General features: G+C 58.3%; 2 protein-coding genes across 3 annotated transcripts; one reads left to right on the top strand and one right to left on the bottom strand.

Moving 5' to 3' along the window:
- The first annotated feature begins 267 nt into the window (after nucleotides 1-267).
- On the top strand, nucleotides 268-3795 carry TICAM1 (TIR domain containing adaptor molecule 1). Of its 2 annotated transcripts, none has more exons than XM_065658821.1 (2): nucleotides 268-452; nucleotides 1233-3795. In XM_065658821.1, the coding sequence occupies exon 2, from the start codon at nucleotides 1412-1414 to the stop codon at nucleotides 3503-3505; it is 2094 nt and encodes a 697-aa protein (XP_065514893.1). In that variant the 5' UTR covers nucleotides 268-452; nucleotides 1233-1411; the 3' UTR covers nucleotides 3506-3795. The 2 variants fall into 2 exon arrangements, with proteins under 2 accessions (XP_065514893.1, XP_065514894.1); XM_065658822.1 differs by having other exon boundaries at nucleotides 268-805.
- A 3092-nt stretch (nucleotides 3796-6887) lies between these two features.
- FEM1A (fem-1 homolog A) lies at nucleotides 6888-11060 on the bottom strand. The gene is made up of 2 exons (XM_065658823.1): nucleotides 8348-11060; nucleotides 6888-8106 (listed from the first exon to the last, which is right to left on the bottom strand). Exon 1 carries the CDS (start codon nucleotides 10845-10847, stop codon nucleotides 8799-8801), a length of 2049 nt encoding a protein of 682 aa, XP_065514895.1. The 5' UTR covers nucleotides 10848-11060; the 3' UTR covers nucleotides 6888-8106; nucleotides 8348-8798.
- Nucleotides 11061-11131: the final 71 nt, after the last annotated feature.

Below are 11131 nucleotides of genomic sequence, written 5' to 3'. Positions count from 1 at the left end.
CGAGCTTGCATTTAATGAATCACCTCACCAACTGTAGGGATGTAGGGACAGGGCAAGGGGAATGGCTTGAACCGGCCCGAGGGGAGGCTGGGATGAGCTCTGGGGCAGAAGCTCTTCCCTGGGAGGGTGCTGAGGCGCTGGCACAGGGTGCCCAGAGAAGCTGGGGCTGCCCCATCCCAGGCTGGGCACGGGCTCGGCCGGTAACGCCTCGGCCCAGCGCCAGGGGCCGGAGCCGCCTCTCCGGATGCGAAGCTTCCGGGGGGAGGTGGCAGCTCCTCGGGGCCGCCCCGCTCCGCTTCCTCGTGTTCCGGCCGGCTCCGGCCGCCCGCATCGCCCCCGGCCCGGGCAGCGGGGCGAGCCGGCCCCTCCGCACAGGGCCCCCGCGGGCACCCCCAGAGCCGGGCCAGCAGCGCGGACGCAGCGAGGGGCGAGGACCGGGCCCCGGCTCCGCGGTGAGTCAAAGGGCGGAAGCGCAGCCCGGGGGTGGGGGGGGGGCCGGGGCCGCCCTCGCCTCCTGCGGCCGTTTCACGGCCTCGGGAGGTTTCCATGGGAAGAGCCAGCAAGTTCCTCCCGCGTGGCCTGAGCTCATTCATTGGGCAATGGGAGGATTTCTATGAGAAAAGCGCCGTTTGAAACGAGAAACTTCCCCGCTCCGGAGCTGCTCCGGGCCGGCTGCTGCGCTCCCCTTTAAATAGGGAAAACTCCGCCGGGCGCAGTCAGCGCCTGCGAGCGGGGACCTCCAGGCACCCGCTCCCCGCTCCGGCCCGGTCCTGCCGTTCCGTTCCACCCTGGGCAGAGGCCTCTGGTGAGTGCAAGGGTTTAACAGGGCTCGGGAACAGATGGAGATACAGAGTCCACAGTGACACGAGGCTGCCAGGCAGAGGATGTATGGGGGTTACAACCCTCCTGGCAGGAGGAGTCTGAATGGGCTTCCTCTAGGGGTGCTTTATTCCTCACTGCCCATCGCAGGGAGCCTGGAACCGGCTGCCTGGAGGAGAGCAGCCACTTGGATTTACCCCAGTGCATTATTAGTGCAGCAATTAGTTCAAACCGGTTGTAATTACTGTGACTTGAACGCAGAGAATGTGCTCATTGATTAGTAACAGGCTTGGGATAACGTGTGGAGCCCTGGCAGACCTGCAAGCACTGGGGAGATGCTACTTTAAAGCTGCGAGGGGGAGCTGGAGCATCCCCCCAGCGCCCCACATCACCAGTTCTGGTTCTCCTCACAGGTGCCTCAAGGCAGAGACGCCCCAGTTCTGGGATGAGCTCCTGAGCAGCACAGAGCCATCGCTTGTGCAGTACGTGCCGTGTGGCCAGAGCATCAGAGAGAAACAGCCCTTCAGGTGCTGGGAAACCCCTATTCCGTCCATGCTGCCTTGGTCACTGGTCCTGGCCACCAGCTGAGGAGATGGCGCAGAGCACCCCGCTCCAGCCCAGCTTTGAGGACGTTCTTCATATTCTATCCCAGGTCCCTCAAGAAAAACTCCTGAGCCTCAAACATAAACTGAAGCACTTGGTATTTGGGCCCAGCAGCCAACTGTTGCAAGCCATGGTTCTGCTTGCTCTGGGGCAAGAAACCAAGGCAAGGATTTGTCTGGATGCCTTGGGAGATAACCGGGCAGCCCAGTATGTCCACCAGACCAAACTGGGCACTGCAGGAGCACAGCAAGATGGAGAGGATTTGCAGCCTCCAGAGCTGGATGCAGGTGCCATGGAGCTTCTGGCACAGATCTACACGGTGCTGGTGAGGGAGAAACTGTGCAGCCCTGAAGCCATGGAGAAAGCCTGCCAGGCTGCCAGCGAAGCCTGCAGTGCCAGCAAGGAAACTGTGCCGAGAGCACTCCGCAGCATTCCACCCAGGGACCAGGGAGAACACGGCTCTGCTGCCAGCATGGGCTCAGGTGACAAAGAGGAGATGCTGAGGTCTGATGCGGCCGGATTTCTCCTTCTAGCCACCCCAAACTGCGTGGTGAGGAGTTCTCCGGTGCAGATAGGAATCCACTCAGACCTCTCACGCCTCTCAAGCCCGCGGAGCCTGCGCTCCATGGAGAGCTCCTTGGAGGATCTCTCCTTACCCAGCCACTTGGAGATCAGCACCTCACCAACAGCTGCTCTTCACAGCCAGGCCCCCCGCCCGGAGCAGGCACAACAGCCTGACGGGGACCGGCGGAGCCACGGCCTGCAGGAAACCTCCGGCACCAGACCCAGCTCTCAGCCCGCCCAGGTCCTCCGAGCAGCGAATGCTCCACAGGCCAGTTCGTGCAGTCCAGCGGTCCCAGTTCCTGACACGGAGCTGCCCACCATGGGTGCTGTGAACCAACCTGTGGAAAGCAGCGATGTCTGCAGCACAGTGGGAACAAAACCTCAGGCACCGAAAGAAAACACAGACAAAAAGCAAGGTGAAAAGCAACCATCTACAGGGCTTCCTGCCTCAAGGGCTGCAGTGGACGCTGGTCCTGCGCACGTGTCCATGGAGGAGCCCCACGTTCCAGGAGGCATTCCTCCTAATTCTGCATCCGCTTCCATTTCAACCCATTCACTTCCTCCTCCTCCTACCTATTCCTTCGCCTCAACTCTTCCCCGTCCTGAGGGACCTCGTTCCAGCTCACCGTATCCCTTGCGCTCCCACTCATCCCCGTCTCTTGCCTGGCCTCCTCCTCTCCAAACTGCAGAACCAGCTCCCACATCGGAGCTGGAGGGTGGGAAGTTCTTCACTTTCGTTGTCCTGCATGCCAGTGAAGATGAGCTTGTTGCCCATCGGGTCAAGGACCTGCTGGAGAGCATGGGGGTGCCCAATGGTGCCACGCTCTGTGAGAACTTCGCCGTTGCTGGACGCAGCCATATGACTTGCTTCCAGGATGCTATGGAAAACTCTGCTTTCATCATCCTTCTGCTGACGAAGAACTTCCCGTGCGACCTCTGCGTGTTTCAGACAAACACTGTTCTGATGGAGTCCATCATGAACCCATCCAAGAGGGACTCAGTCATCCCTTTTATACCCCAGGAGAACCCCTTGGAGTGGGGTCAGATTCCTGCTGTGCTTGCAGGGCTGACACCCTTGGATGAGAAATCTCCTGGCTTCTCCAGGACGGTGCAGAACACCTTCACCACCAGCAGGATCAACGAGAAGAAAGACTCCTGGGACCTGCTGCAGAGAAAGAAACTCCAGGTGCAAGAGGAGCGGTACCGAACGCTGCTGAACGTGGCTGACCTCAGCCTTGGCTCCATCCCTCCCTCAGCAACACCGCCCCCGCTGCTGGAGCAACCACCCCGACAGTGGTGGTCCCCGGCTGGAGGTGGCCCCAGGCCTGCTCGCATGGGTCCTCCTCCTGTCCAGCCCCCATCAGGCCACTACAACGTGCTGCCAGGTCCAGGAGGGATCCCACCCTTCATCATCCAGAACGCCCGAATGGTTCAGATTGGGAACCACAACGTGATGCAGGTGGAAACCCTCACACCAGGTGCAGCGGGCACTGAGGAAGGCTCCAGGCAGAGCGTTTGAGGAGAGAAGCAGCAGCTCAGGCACGGCTGGAGCTGCTCACGCTTGGTATTAAACCCCAAATGAGTGATTGTGCTGGGACTGGGACTGCTCTTCACTGTGGGTTAAAAGAGCCACTTTCCTGGAGCCCAGGAGAAAATGACCTGCTTTTGTGTTGGACAGGAGGCTGCAGCCTCCTGGGACTCTTTTCCTTGTGCTTCTTTATGAGTAAATGAGAAAACATCTTTTTAACTCAGAAAACTCTTGATTTTAAGGCCACTGGATGGGTTTAGAAATAAATTTTAATTGACTGATCTGCGTGTCTCCAGTTCTTTCCTGTAGAACAGGGATAGCTGGAAAATCAGGGGATGTGTCTGCACCTCGGGGGTGGAAGGAGCTGGGACATGGCACGCGCTCCCATCAGAGCCAGGGAGGTTCAGGAAAGCAGCTTCTGACATGCGAGGGGCAGCAGGAATCACTTCCCAGTTCCCCTGGGGAACTACGGCGAGAGCAGTTTGGGTGGTGAAAGAATCACCCAGTGCCCCCTCGGCATGGCCTGAAAGGGGTTTGTATTGAAGAAAACTGTTAAAGAACTGGGATTGCACACCAGGCCCAAGGGGGAAGAAGGATCTGTCCAGTAGAGCTTGGAAGGGGCGGGGAGGAAAATTACTTCATGAAGATGGAATGAGATGGGGAAATGTGGAGGAGGTTTGAGGAGGCAGAAGCTACGTGTCCATCCCTCCGTTCTCACCTGCTTGTACACGTCCAAGGTGGGAGCAGGAGCGAGCCTGGGGCAGCACAGAGGAGCGCTCTGTGCACATTCCCCACCTCTGGGTAACCTCCTTCGAGGGGAAGCTCTGGGGGGGAAATGAGTGCGTTGAGCAGAAAATGAAAGTGCTGAGCGGAGCAGTATGGAAGGGGTGGAGAAAGGCAGGAACGGGCAAGGTATCCCGCAGGACCTGGGGGAGAGCTACACCTGGGACGGACCTCCTGAGCTTTCAACACCAGGAGGCAGCTGAGGCAAAGCCCCAGACCCCGCGCTCCTCCAGCAGCTTCTGCTGCAGCCGTTTGCCGGCTCCATCAGCAGAGGTCAGCCCCAAGCCACCACTGGGAAAGGGGCTGCAGAGCTCTGGAGTCCGCTCACCCTGGCAGGAAGGACCAAGTCCTCCCCAGGGTGGACACCTCAAAGGCCAGCGTGATGGGTACAGGGAGGTGACCCCGTGCGGGGGGGGGGGGTGCGCTCAGGTCACTCGGAAAGCCTGTCCCAGGTGGGATCAGATGGAGAGGAGCCACCATGGTCTGGCAGCCAAAGCACAGGGCTCCTACAGGAAGCGAGCAGCAGCCTACTGAATCCAGCTCCCCCCCAGACGTGAATCCCCGCAGGGAGGAGAACAGAAGGGGAGCCCTGGCTCCTCAGAGGACAGCAAGTAAGTAACTGTAAGGGGCCAGGCCCCTCCACACGCTCCGGGGAGAGCTGCAGTTGCTGCCCTGGTGTCTTCCAGCACCTTGTGCCCCTCAGAAGCGGCTGAGGGTGTCCGCAGGGTGATGGGGGAGAGCCCAGGCACTGAGCAAACCTGAGCGCAAGCTCCTGGGCACCACCAGATGGAGGAGCTCAGAGCTGATTGTCCCTGCTCTTAAACTGCAGCAGGGCAGTAGCTGGCAAGAGGTCTGGATTTCAATCCCCCAGCATTTCCTCTTAAAGAGGCTGCAGGTCCTTCCTCATGGGTCTGTCCACAGGTTTCTCTGCTTCCCACAAGGAGGCTGAGCTCCTTCTGTCATCCCTGGCAGAGAACAAAACCCCTCTCTGTCCTGAGCAGAACAAGAACGCCACGAATACGATACTGCTATTTAAAACCTGCCATCGGTTGTTGGCTTCCAGCTTTGAAACAGTTCAGCTTTGAACTTGGAAGGACCCAGTGACAACGGATTACCCCATTTACTCTTTATAGCGAGCCTGCTGGAGTCCTCCAAGTGCCTGGATTCCTTCTCCATCCCTATTTAGCCTCGTCTACGTCACCTCTGTTCCCTAGGTGTTGTGTTACCGCACTCCCCATCACACTGCAGTTGCCGCGCTCCTCCCCTGGGGAGAAGCCATGAAGACATACCCATCACTCCTGCCCCATACCCATCACTCCTGCCCCGCTCCTCAGCTTTCTATAAATACAGCCTCAGGCAAAAGCAGGCATCTGGAAGTTGTTCCAGCTTGTAAACAACCCCAGCAGAGCCACATCCACTCTGCTTGGAGTGGAGACAGGGAAAGCCATGGCAGCAGACTCTGAAGTACTGCAGGGTTGGGGCATTTCGGTGTGCGTGCAGCTCAACAAGACCAAAGGTTGTCGGGAGCAAATTCCACTGAGGAGCCACAGCCCTGGTTTAACCGCAGCAGCAGGTTCACTCTTCCCTCATTTTCAGGGCCCTCTTTGCCATTGCTCACCCTGGAAGGGAGCTTTGGCACCCGGGCCTTGTGTTCACCAGGAGAGGGCACGTGGGCCTGGGACCCCCCTCGTTCTTCCCCGGTTTCTCTGGGAAATGGGAAGTGCTGCCGTGGCACCTCCAGCGTTGGGCTCTAGGCCACTTTGTCAACAGTGAGCTTACGGCATTGGGAGGCTCCAAAGACATCCATGGAAGGGCACCAGCAACTGCCCGCAGGAAAAGCCCAGTGCATTCCTCACCACTTTGGCATTCCTAAAGGAATCTGCACGAATGAGAGGCTTTGTTCTCCAGAAGGACAATCACCAGGATCCAAGAGGGAAAAAGCACATGTGAGGCTTTAAGAGAGGAGGCAAAAGCAGATGCTTTGTTCATGGCAGTGGATGGAAGGGCTCCTGGTGTGCTACAGGAGGGTGTGCAGCCACCCCAGTGCAAAACCACCCTCCACGCTCTGCCCAAGCGTTACTCGGCTAAAACCATCCCCGGAATGTTTCCCTGCTCCCCACAACCCTCTGGTTTGCCCCATGCACTGGAGCTGGCCCAGACAACACCTATAGTAAGTATGGACTGTTCACTGTAATTACTGAGTTCATGCCGGGACTTCTCCCACCCAGTAATCACCGTCAGCACTGGAATGCTGGGTCCTCACTATGTAATTACACATTCTGTGTTAAAGAGAACAAAACTTAAAGCCATTTTCTATCACACAAAGTATTCTCGCCTCCATGAGGCTCTTACACACGACTGGAGTTCTGGAAATGCAAATCCTTGCGTGGAACTAACTCCAGCACCTCTGCCAGGAGAGACGTTTGCAACTGCAGTACAGCTCGGCTCTCCCCAGGAGGAAGGATGACACAAACCCACCACGTCTGTTGACTGCACACACCCAGTACTTCCACAGCCACAAGTGCAGCATCCTTAGGACACAAGGTGAAAAGGGAGGCTCCCCACCAAGAACTCCAAGGCACTTGCACTCTAGCAGCCATTTGTTGGTTTATTATTTAAAGTTAAGGGCGCTCATCAGCTCACAAATGAACAAATTCCATTCCTGCAGTTGAGTTCAGGTTTCAGCCAAAAGGAAACAGAAACTAGAAGGCAGCTCAACTAACTCTGCACTTTACAGCTCCAGACAAGTGAAACCTCCTGGCTTTATAAATACATGTTACAGTTAACACTGCAAAACTGGAACAGCAGATCTACAACAGCTCGAAGGGGCAGAGCGTTGGGTTATTGAGGCATGTGGATATGCTGGCTTATAAATACAAGTAGAGAAGCTTCAGCAGCATCTAGTGCGTGGTTGGTTGCCAGGGTGCTGCTCTCCCAGTTCTTGACCTTTCCAGAGCTCAGAGGCAGCTGCTTCACCCCCAACTGTGTTTTCCAGCCCGCCCAAGGCCAAGCACTGAGCCAAGGCTGCCCGAGCCCAGTCACTCCCCCTGCAAGATCAACTGCAGCAGCAGCAGCAGCACGTTCACCAACAGAGTGTTTACCAGCAAGGAGGGTTCTGCTAAGGGAGGCACCCACCACCCCGAGACCAAGGCTTTCAAGAGGACACTGCGCTGTCTGCAGGTCCTAACCCAGGGAGTTCGCCCCACCAGTAGCCAAGGGAGATTCCCAATTCAACCGCTGAAGTAGCACCATCCTCAGGGAAGTTGCAGAAAGAATCAAAAGCCAAAAGCAGAAGCTAACAACGCACTCCAGGGAGGGGTATTCCAGAGTGGGACAATGAAGAGCCCAACTGATACCAACAAATCTCAGCAGAACAAGGAGGCACCTTTAACTTTCATTTCTTTCTTGCTTCTTCCTTCAGACCCCCCCCATACAAACGTGCCACCAACACTCACCTGCTTTACCAGCCACGCAAGCACCATCCCACCACAGGCACCTCCCACCCTGGGGGGTTTGCCAAAGCCCATCCTCAGTGATGGTTCAAAGTGCACTGGTTTGGCTCTGCAACCTGGCCATATCCACCTCAATCCCTTGGAGCTAAAGGACCTTGGTGCAGGGAAGGGAGCGAACGTTGGAAGAACGGGCAAGCTACGAGCCTAAATACCACATGAAAGTTTTGGGTTGAAGGTAGCAGTTTTCCCTCCCCATTCATAAACCCCAACATCTATTGATGAAACTATATAACCAGAACTGACCTTACTATATCTTACGGGACTGAAGAAGTCTTGCAGCATAGATAGGGCCTGGCTCTAAAAGAGAAAAAATAACCCAGCTTTATTCACAATCATTGAAATCTCAGGCCTTTACCACCACTTGCTACTTGGCCAACCAAGGGAGAAACAAAAACCATCCTCAGCATACCCAGCCCTACTGCCGTGCAAGGCAACTACCTCGGCAGAGCACAAGCCACTCGGCTCTTCCACTCGCACTGTCCCAAATCTGAGAAAGGGGGTGGGAAAAGAATTAGTTGGAAGATGGTTTATTCCTCACTTGCATTCCTATCTGCCCGGTATGTGGGATGGGAAGCACTAGATCACATGTGTGAGGTGGAGCTGCTCCAAAGCTTAATGCTGAGTTAATCCGGCACTAAGGGGAGAGGCAGCAGGTCCCAGGGAATCTCCATGGTCCTTCCTTCGCAGGGCAAGACGGTCGGCACGGGGAAGGGCAGGGCCCGCAGCCTTCTCTGCATACAGTGCACTGGAGCTGTCTGGTACCTGAAGATGACAACACTGAGGGGCAGCCATGGGCTCTCGAGCCTCCTCTTCCCCTAGCCCTGCACACGCCAGCTTCATGGTGACAGATGAGGACAAAGCTCACATCCCATCTCAGCACAGCAACGGCCTTCGGCATCTAGGCAAGGACGGGCCAAGACCCCAGGCTGCACGACCTCCGTGGGGTGGAAGAAGCGACGGGAGAGGCTGGGGACTTCAGCTCTCCCACCCTAATGCAGTTCAATGAAGGCTTCCAGCTCCTCGGGGATGAAACCCTTGTAGGGAATCTTGTGCTTGTCCAGGGCGCGAGCAGCAAGGCACTGGAGGGTGATGTAATTGAAGGGCTGCATCATGCTCTTGGTGAGCAGCTTCTCATCCAGCAGCTCATAAGCAGTCTGCTTGAAGGCATTGGTGGCATCCATATGGGCTCCAGCCTCCATCAGGGCACTCATGATGAGCGGGCAGTTGTTGCGGGCGGCAATGTGCAGCGGGGTGTTGTTGTCATAGTCACGGCTGTCCGGGTCAGCCCCACACTCCAGCAGCAAGTTCACAACGTGGAGCGATGGGAATTTGCCCACGGGATAACGTCCCACTGTTGTGGTATCTTTGTCCACAGCCATATGCAAGGGAGTGAAGCCGTTCTTGGCCCGGGGGCTGCACTTGAGCAGGCGGTAGATGGCCTGGCGCTTCTGGTGCTCCTGCTCCGGGGTGCACTCCACCTTCTCCAGCAAGAAGACCAGGTGCAGGATAATGGCCAGTGTCTTGGTGAACTGTGCTGAGTCAACTACAGGGTCCTTGCCGTGCACAAGAGCTCTCTCCACCTCCCGGACCCCTTTGCTCAGTACCCCCATGAGGTCTGAGAAGCCCAGGTGAGTTGCTAAAGTGCCTTTGGAGCGGTCCTGAAGCACGTAAGAGAAAAGCTCAGCAAAGGAAAGGAAGCTGCTGGCAGTCATGGGGCTGAGAGGCTCCAGGTTGCCCTGCTGCATGTCCAGGGCGTACTTCCACAGGTTAATGCAGCGCTCGAAGTTGCCGGAGTCAGCGTAGACGGCTCCTCGGTAGCGGATGTAATAGGAAGTGTCCGGGTGGGAAGGCCCCAGGATGCGCTCTCTGATCAGCAGCGCCTGCATGCGCATCTCATCCGGATCAGTGATCAAGGCTTCCAGCTCCTCCAGCGAACTCACTTCCCGGGAATAGTCATAGGCCAACACCAGCTGCCGGGGCTCAGGCTTAGGCAGGTATTGCCCCCCCTCGCACCGAAGCTCCATCGCCCTTCGCCAGTACTTGTGGGCTCCCAAAAGGTCTCGTTTCTTGTCCACAAACGTGGCACCCAGCAACTCCAGCGCTTCCACAGCAGCCTCTCGAGTGCAGAACACGTTAGGGACCTGCTGCTCATCCTGACTGGAAGCTGAGGCACAACATCTCTCACACGTCTCTTCATCACAGCCCTCAGGAGCTCCCTTGCCGGCGCCACAGCACCTCTGATGGCTCCCACCTGAGGCACAGGTCCCGGTTTGGCTCCCTGCAACCTCCTCCTCCTCCTGCTGCAGCCCCCCTTGGATGAGGTACTCCACGATGTTGGTGTGGCCGGTGACGCTGGCAGCCAGCAGAGGAGTCATGCCATAGCCATCCTTCTCCATGCGGGCTTTGGAGCGGAGCAGGAGCTGCAGGATCTCCAGGCTGCCGGACTCAGCGCAGTCGTGCAGGGCCGTATTCCCCTTCACGCTCCGGCGGTTGACATCAGCCCCTTTCTCCAACAAGTAACGCGCAATCTCCCGGTGCCCTTTGTAGCAGGAGATCATCAAACACGTGTGGCCGTGCCGGTTGGCTACTTCCAGGTCTGCCCCGCGCTCCCCGACCAGGTAACGCACGATCTCCAGGTGCCCATCGAAGCAGGCGGCCCGCAGCGGCGTGGAGTTGGTCAGCGTGGTCTGGTTCACCGAGGCGCCGTGATCCAGGAGGCTGCGAACCACCCCCAGGTGCCCGGCGGCAGACGCTGCCCACAGCGGCGGGGCGCCCTCGATGGTCTCCCCGTCGAAGTTGACGGATCCCCCCTCCTCCACGCGGGCGCCGCAGTGATCCAGCAGGTACTCCACCACCTCCAGGTGCCCGTGCCGGGCGGCGATCAGCAGCGGGGTGCTCCCTCCGCCGGGGCCATCACCGCCGCCCGGCCCCGCCGTCAGCGCCTCCAGCTCCTCCCGGCTGCGGCTGCCCAGCAGCTTCTGCAGCAGCTTCAGCTTCCCGTCGCGGGCCGCGTTGTACACAGCCGTGCGCAGGTCCATGGCGACGGGGGCCGCGGCGACCGCACCGGGCACCTCCTGGCCATGGACCGGCCGCTCTCCCGCGCCCACAGCTCGGCCCGGGCCGGGCCCCGGCGGGGAAAGGAGCCCTGCGAGGCCGGAGGCGCCCGGCCGGACCCCGCTCACCTCAGCGCAGCAACCTCCGGCCCCTCCGCCCGGCCGCCATCTCAGGTTTGGAGCCTAAAACAAAATGGCGCCCGCGCGGCCAGGGGCGGGGCGGCGCGGGAGGAGGATGATGGGAAATGGAGTCCCGCGCGCGCCGCTGC

This window comes from Lathamus discolor, chromosome 21, assembly GCF_037157495.1.
Source record: "Lathamus discolor isolate bLatDis1 chromosome 21, bLatDis1.hap1, whole genome shotgun sequence".
In the NCBI taxonomy this organism is placed as follows: domain Eukaryota; kingdom Metazoa; phylum Chordata; class Aves; order Psittaciformes; family Psittacidae; genus Lathamus; species Lathamus discolor.
The sequence above is the reverse complement of the archived record's forward strand: the minus strand, read 5'-3'. Positions and strand labels throughout refer to the sequence as shown.

Excerpts from the sequence above, each read along its gene's own strand:
- TICAM1 (XM_065658821.1), top strand. The coding sequence starts at position 1,412 with ATGGCGCAGAGCACCCCGCTCCAGCCCAGCTTTGAGGACGTTCTTCAT.
- FEM1A (XM_065658823.1), bottom strand. The coding sequence starts at position 10,847 with ATGGACCTGCGCACGGCTGTGTACAACGCGGCCCGCGACGGGAAGCTG.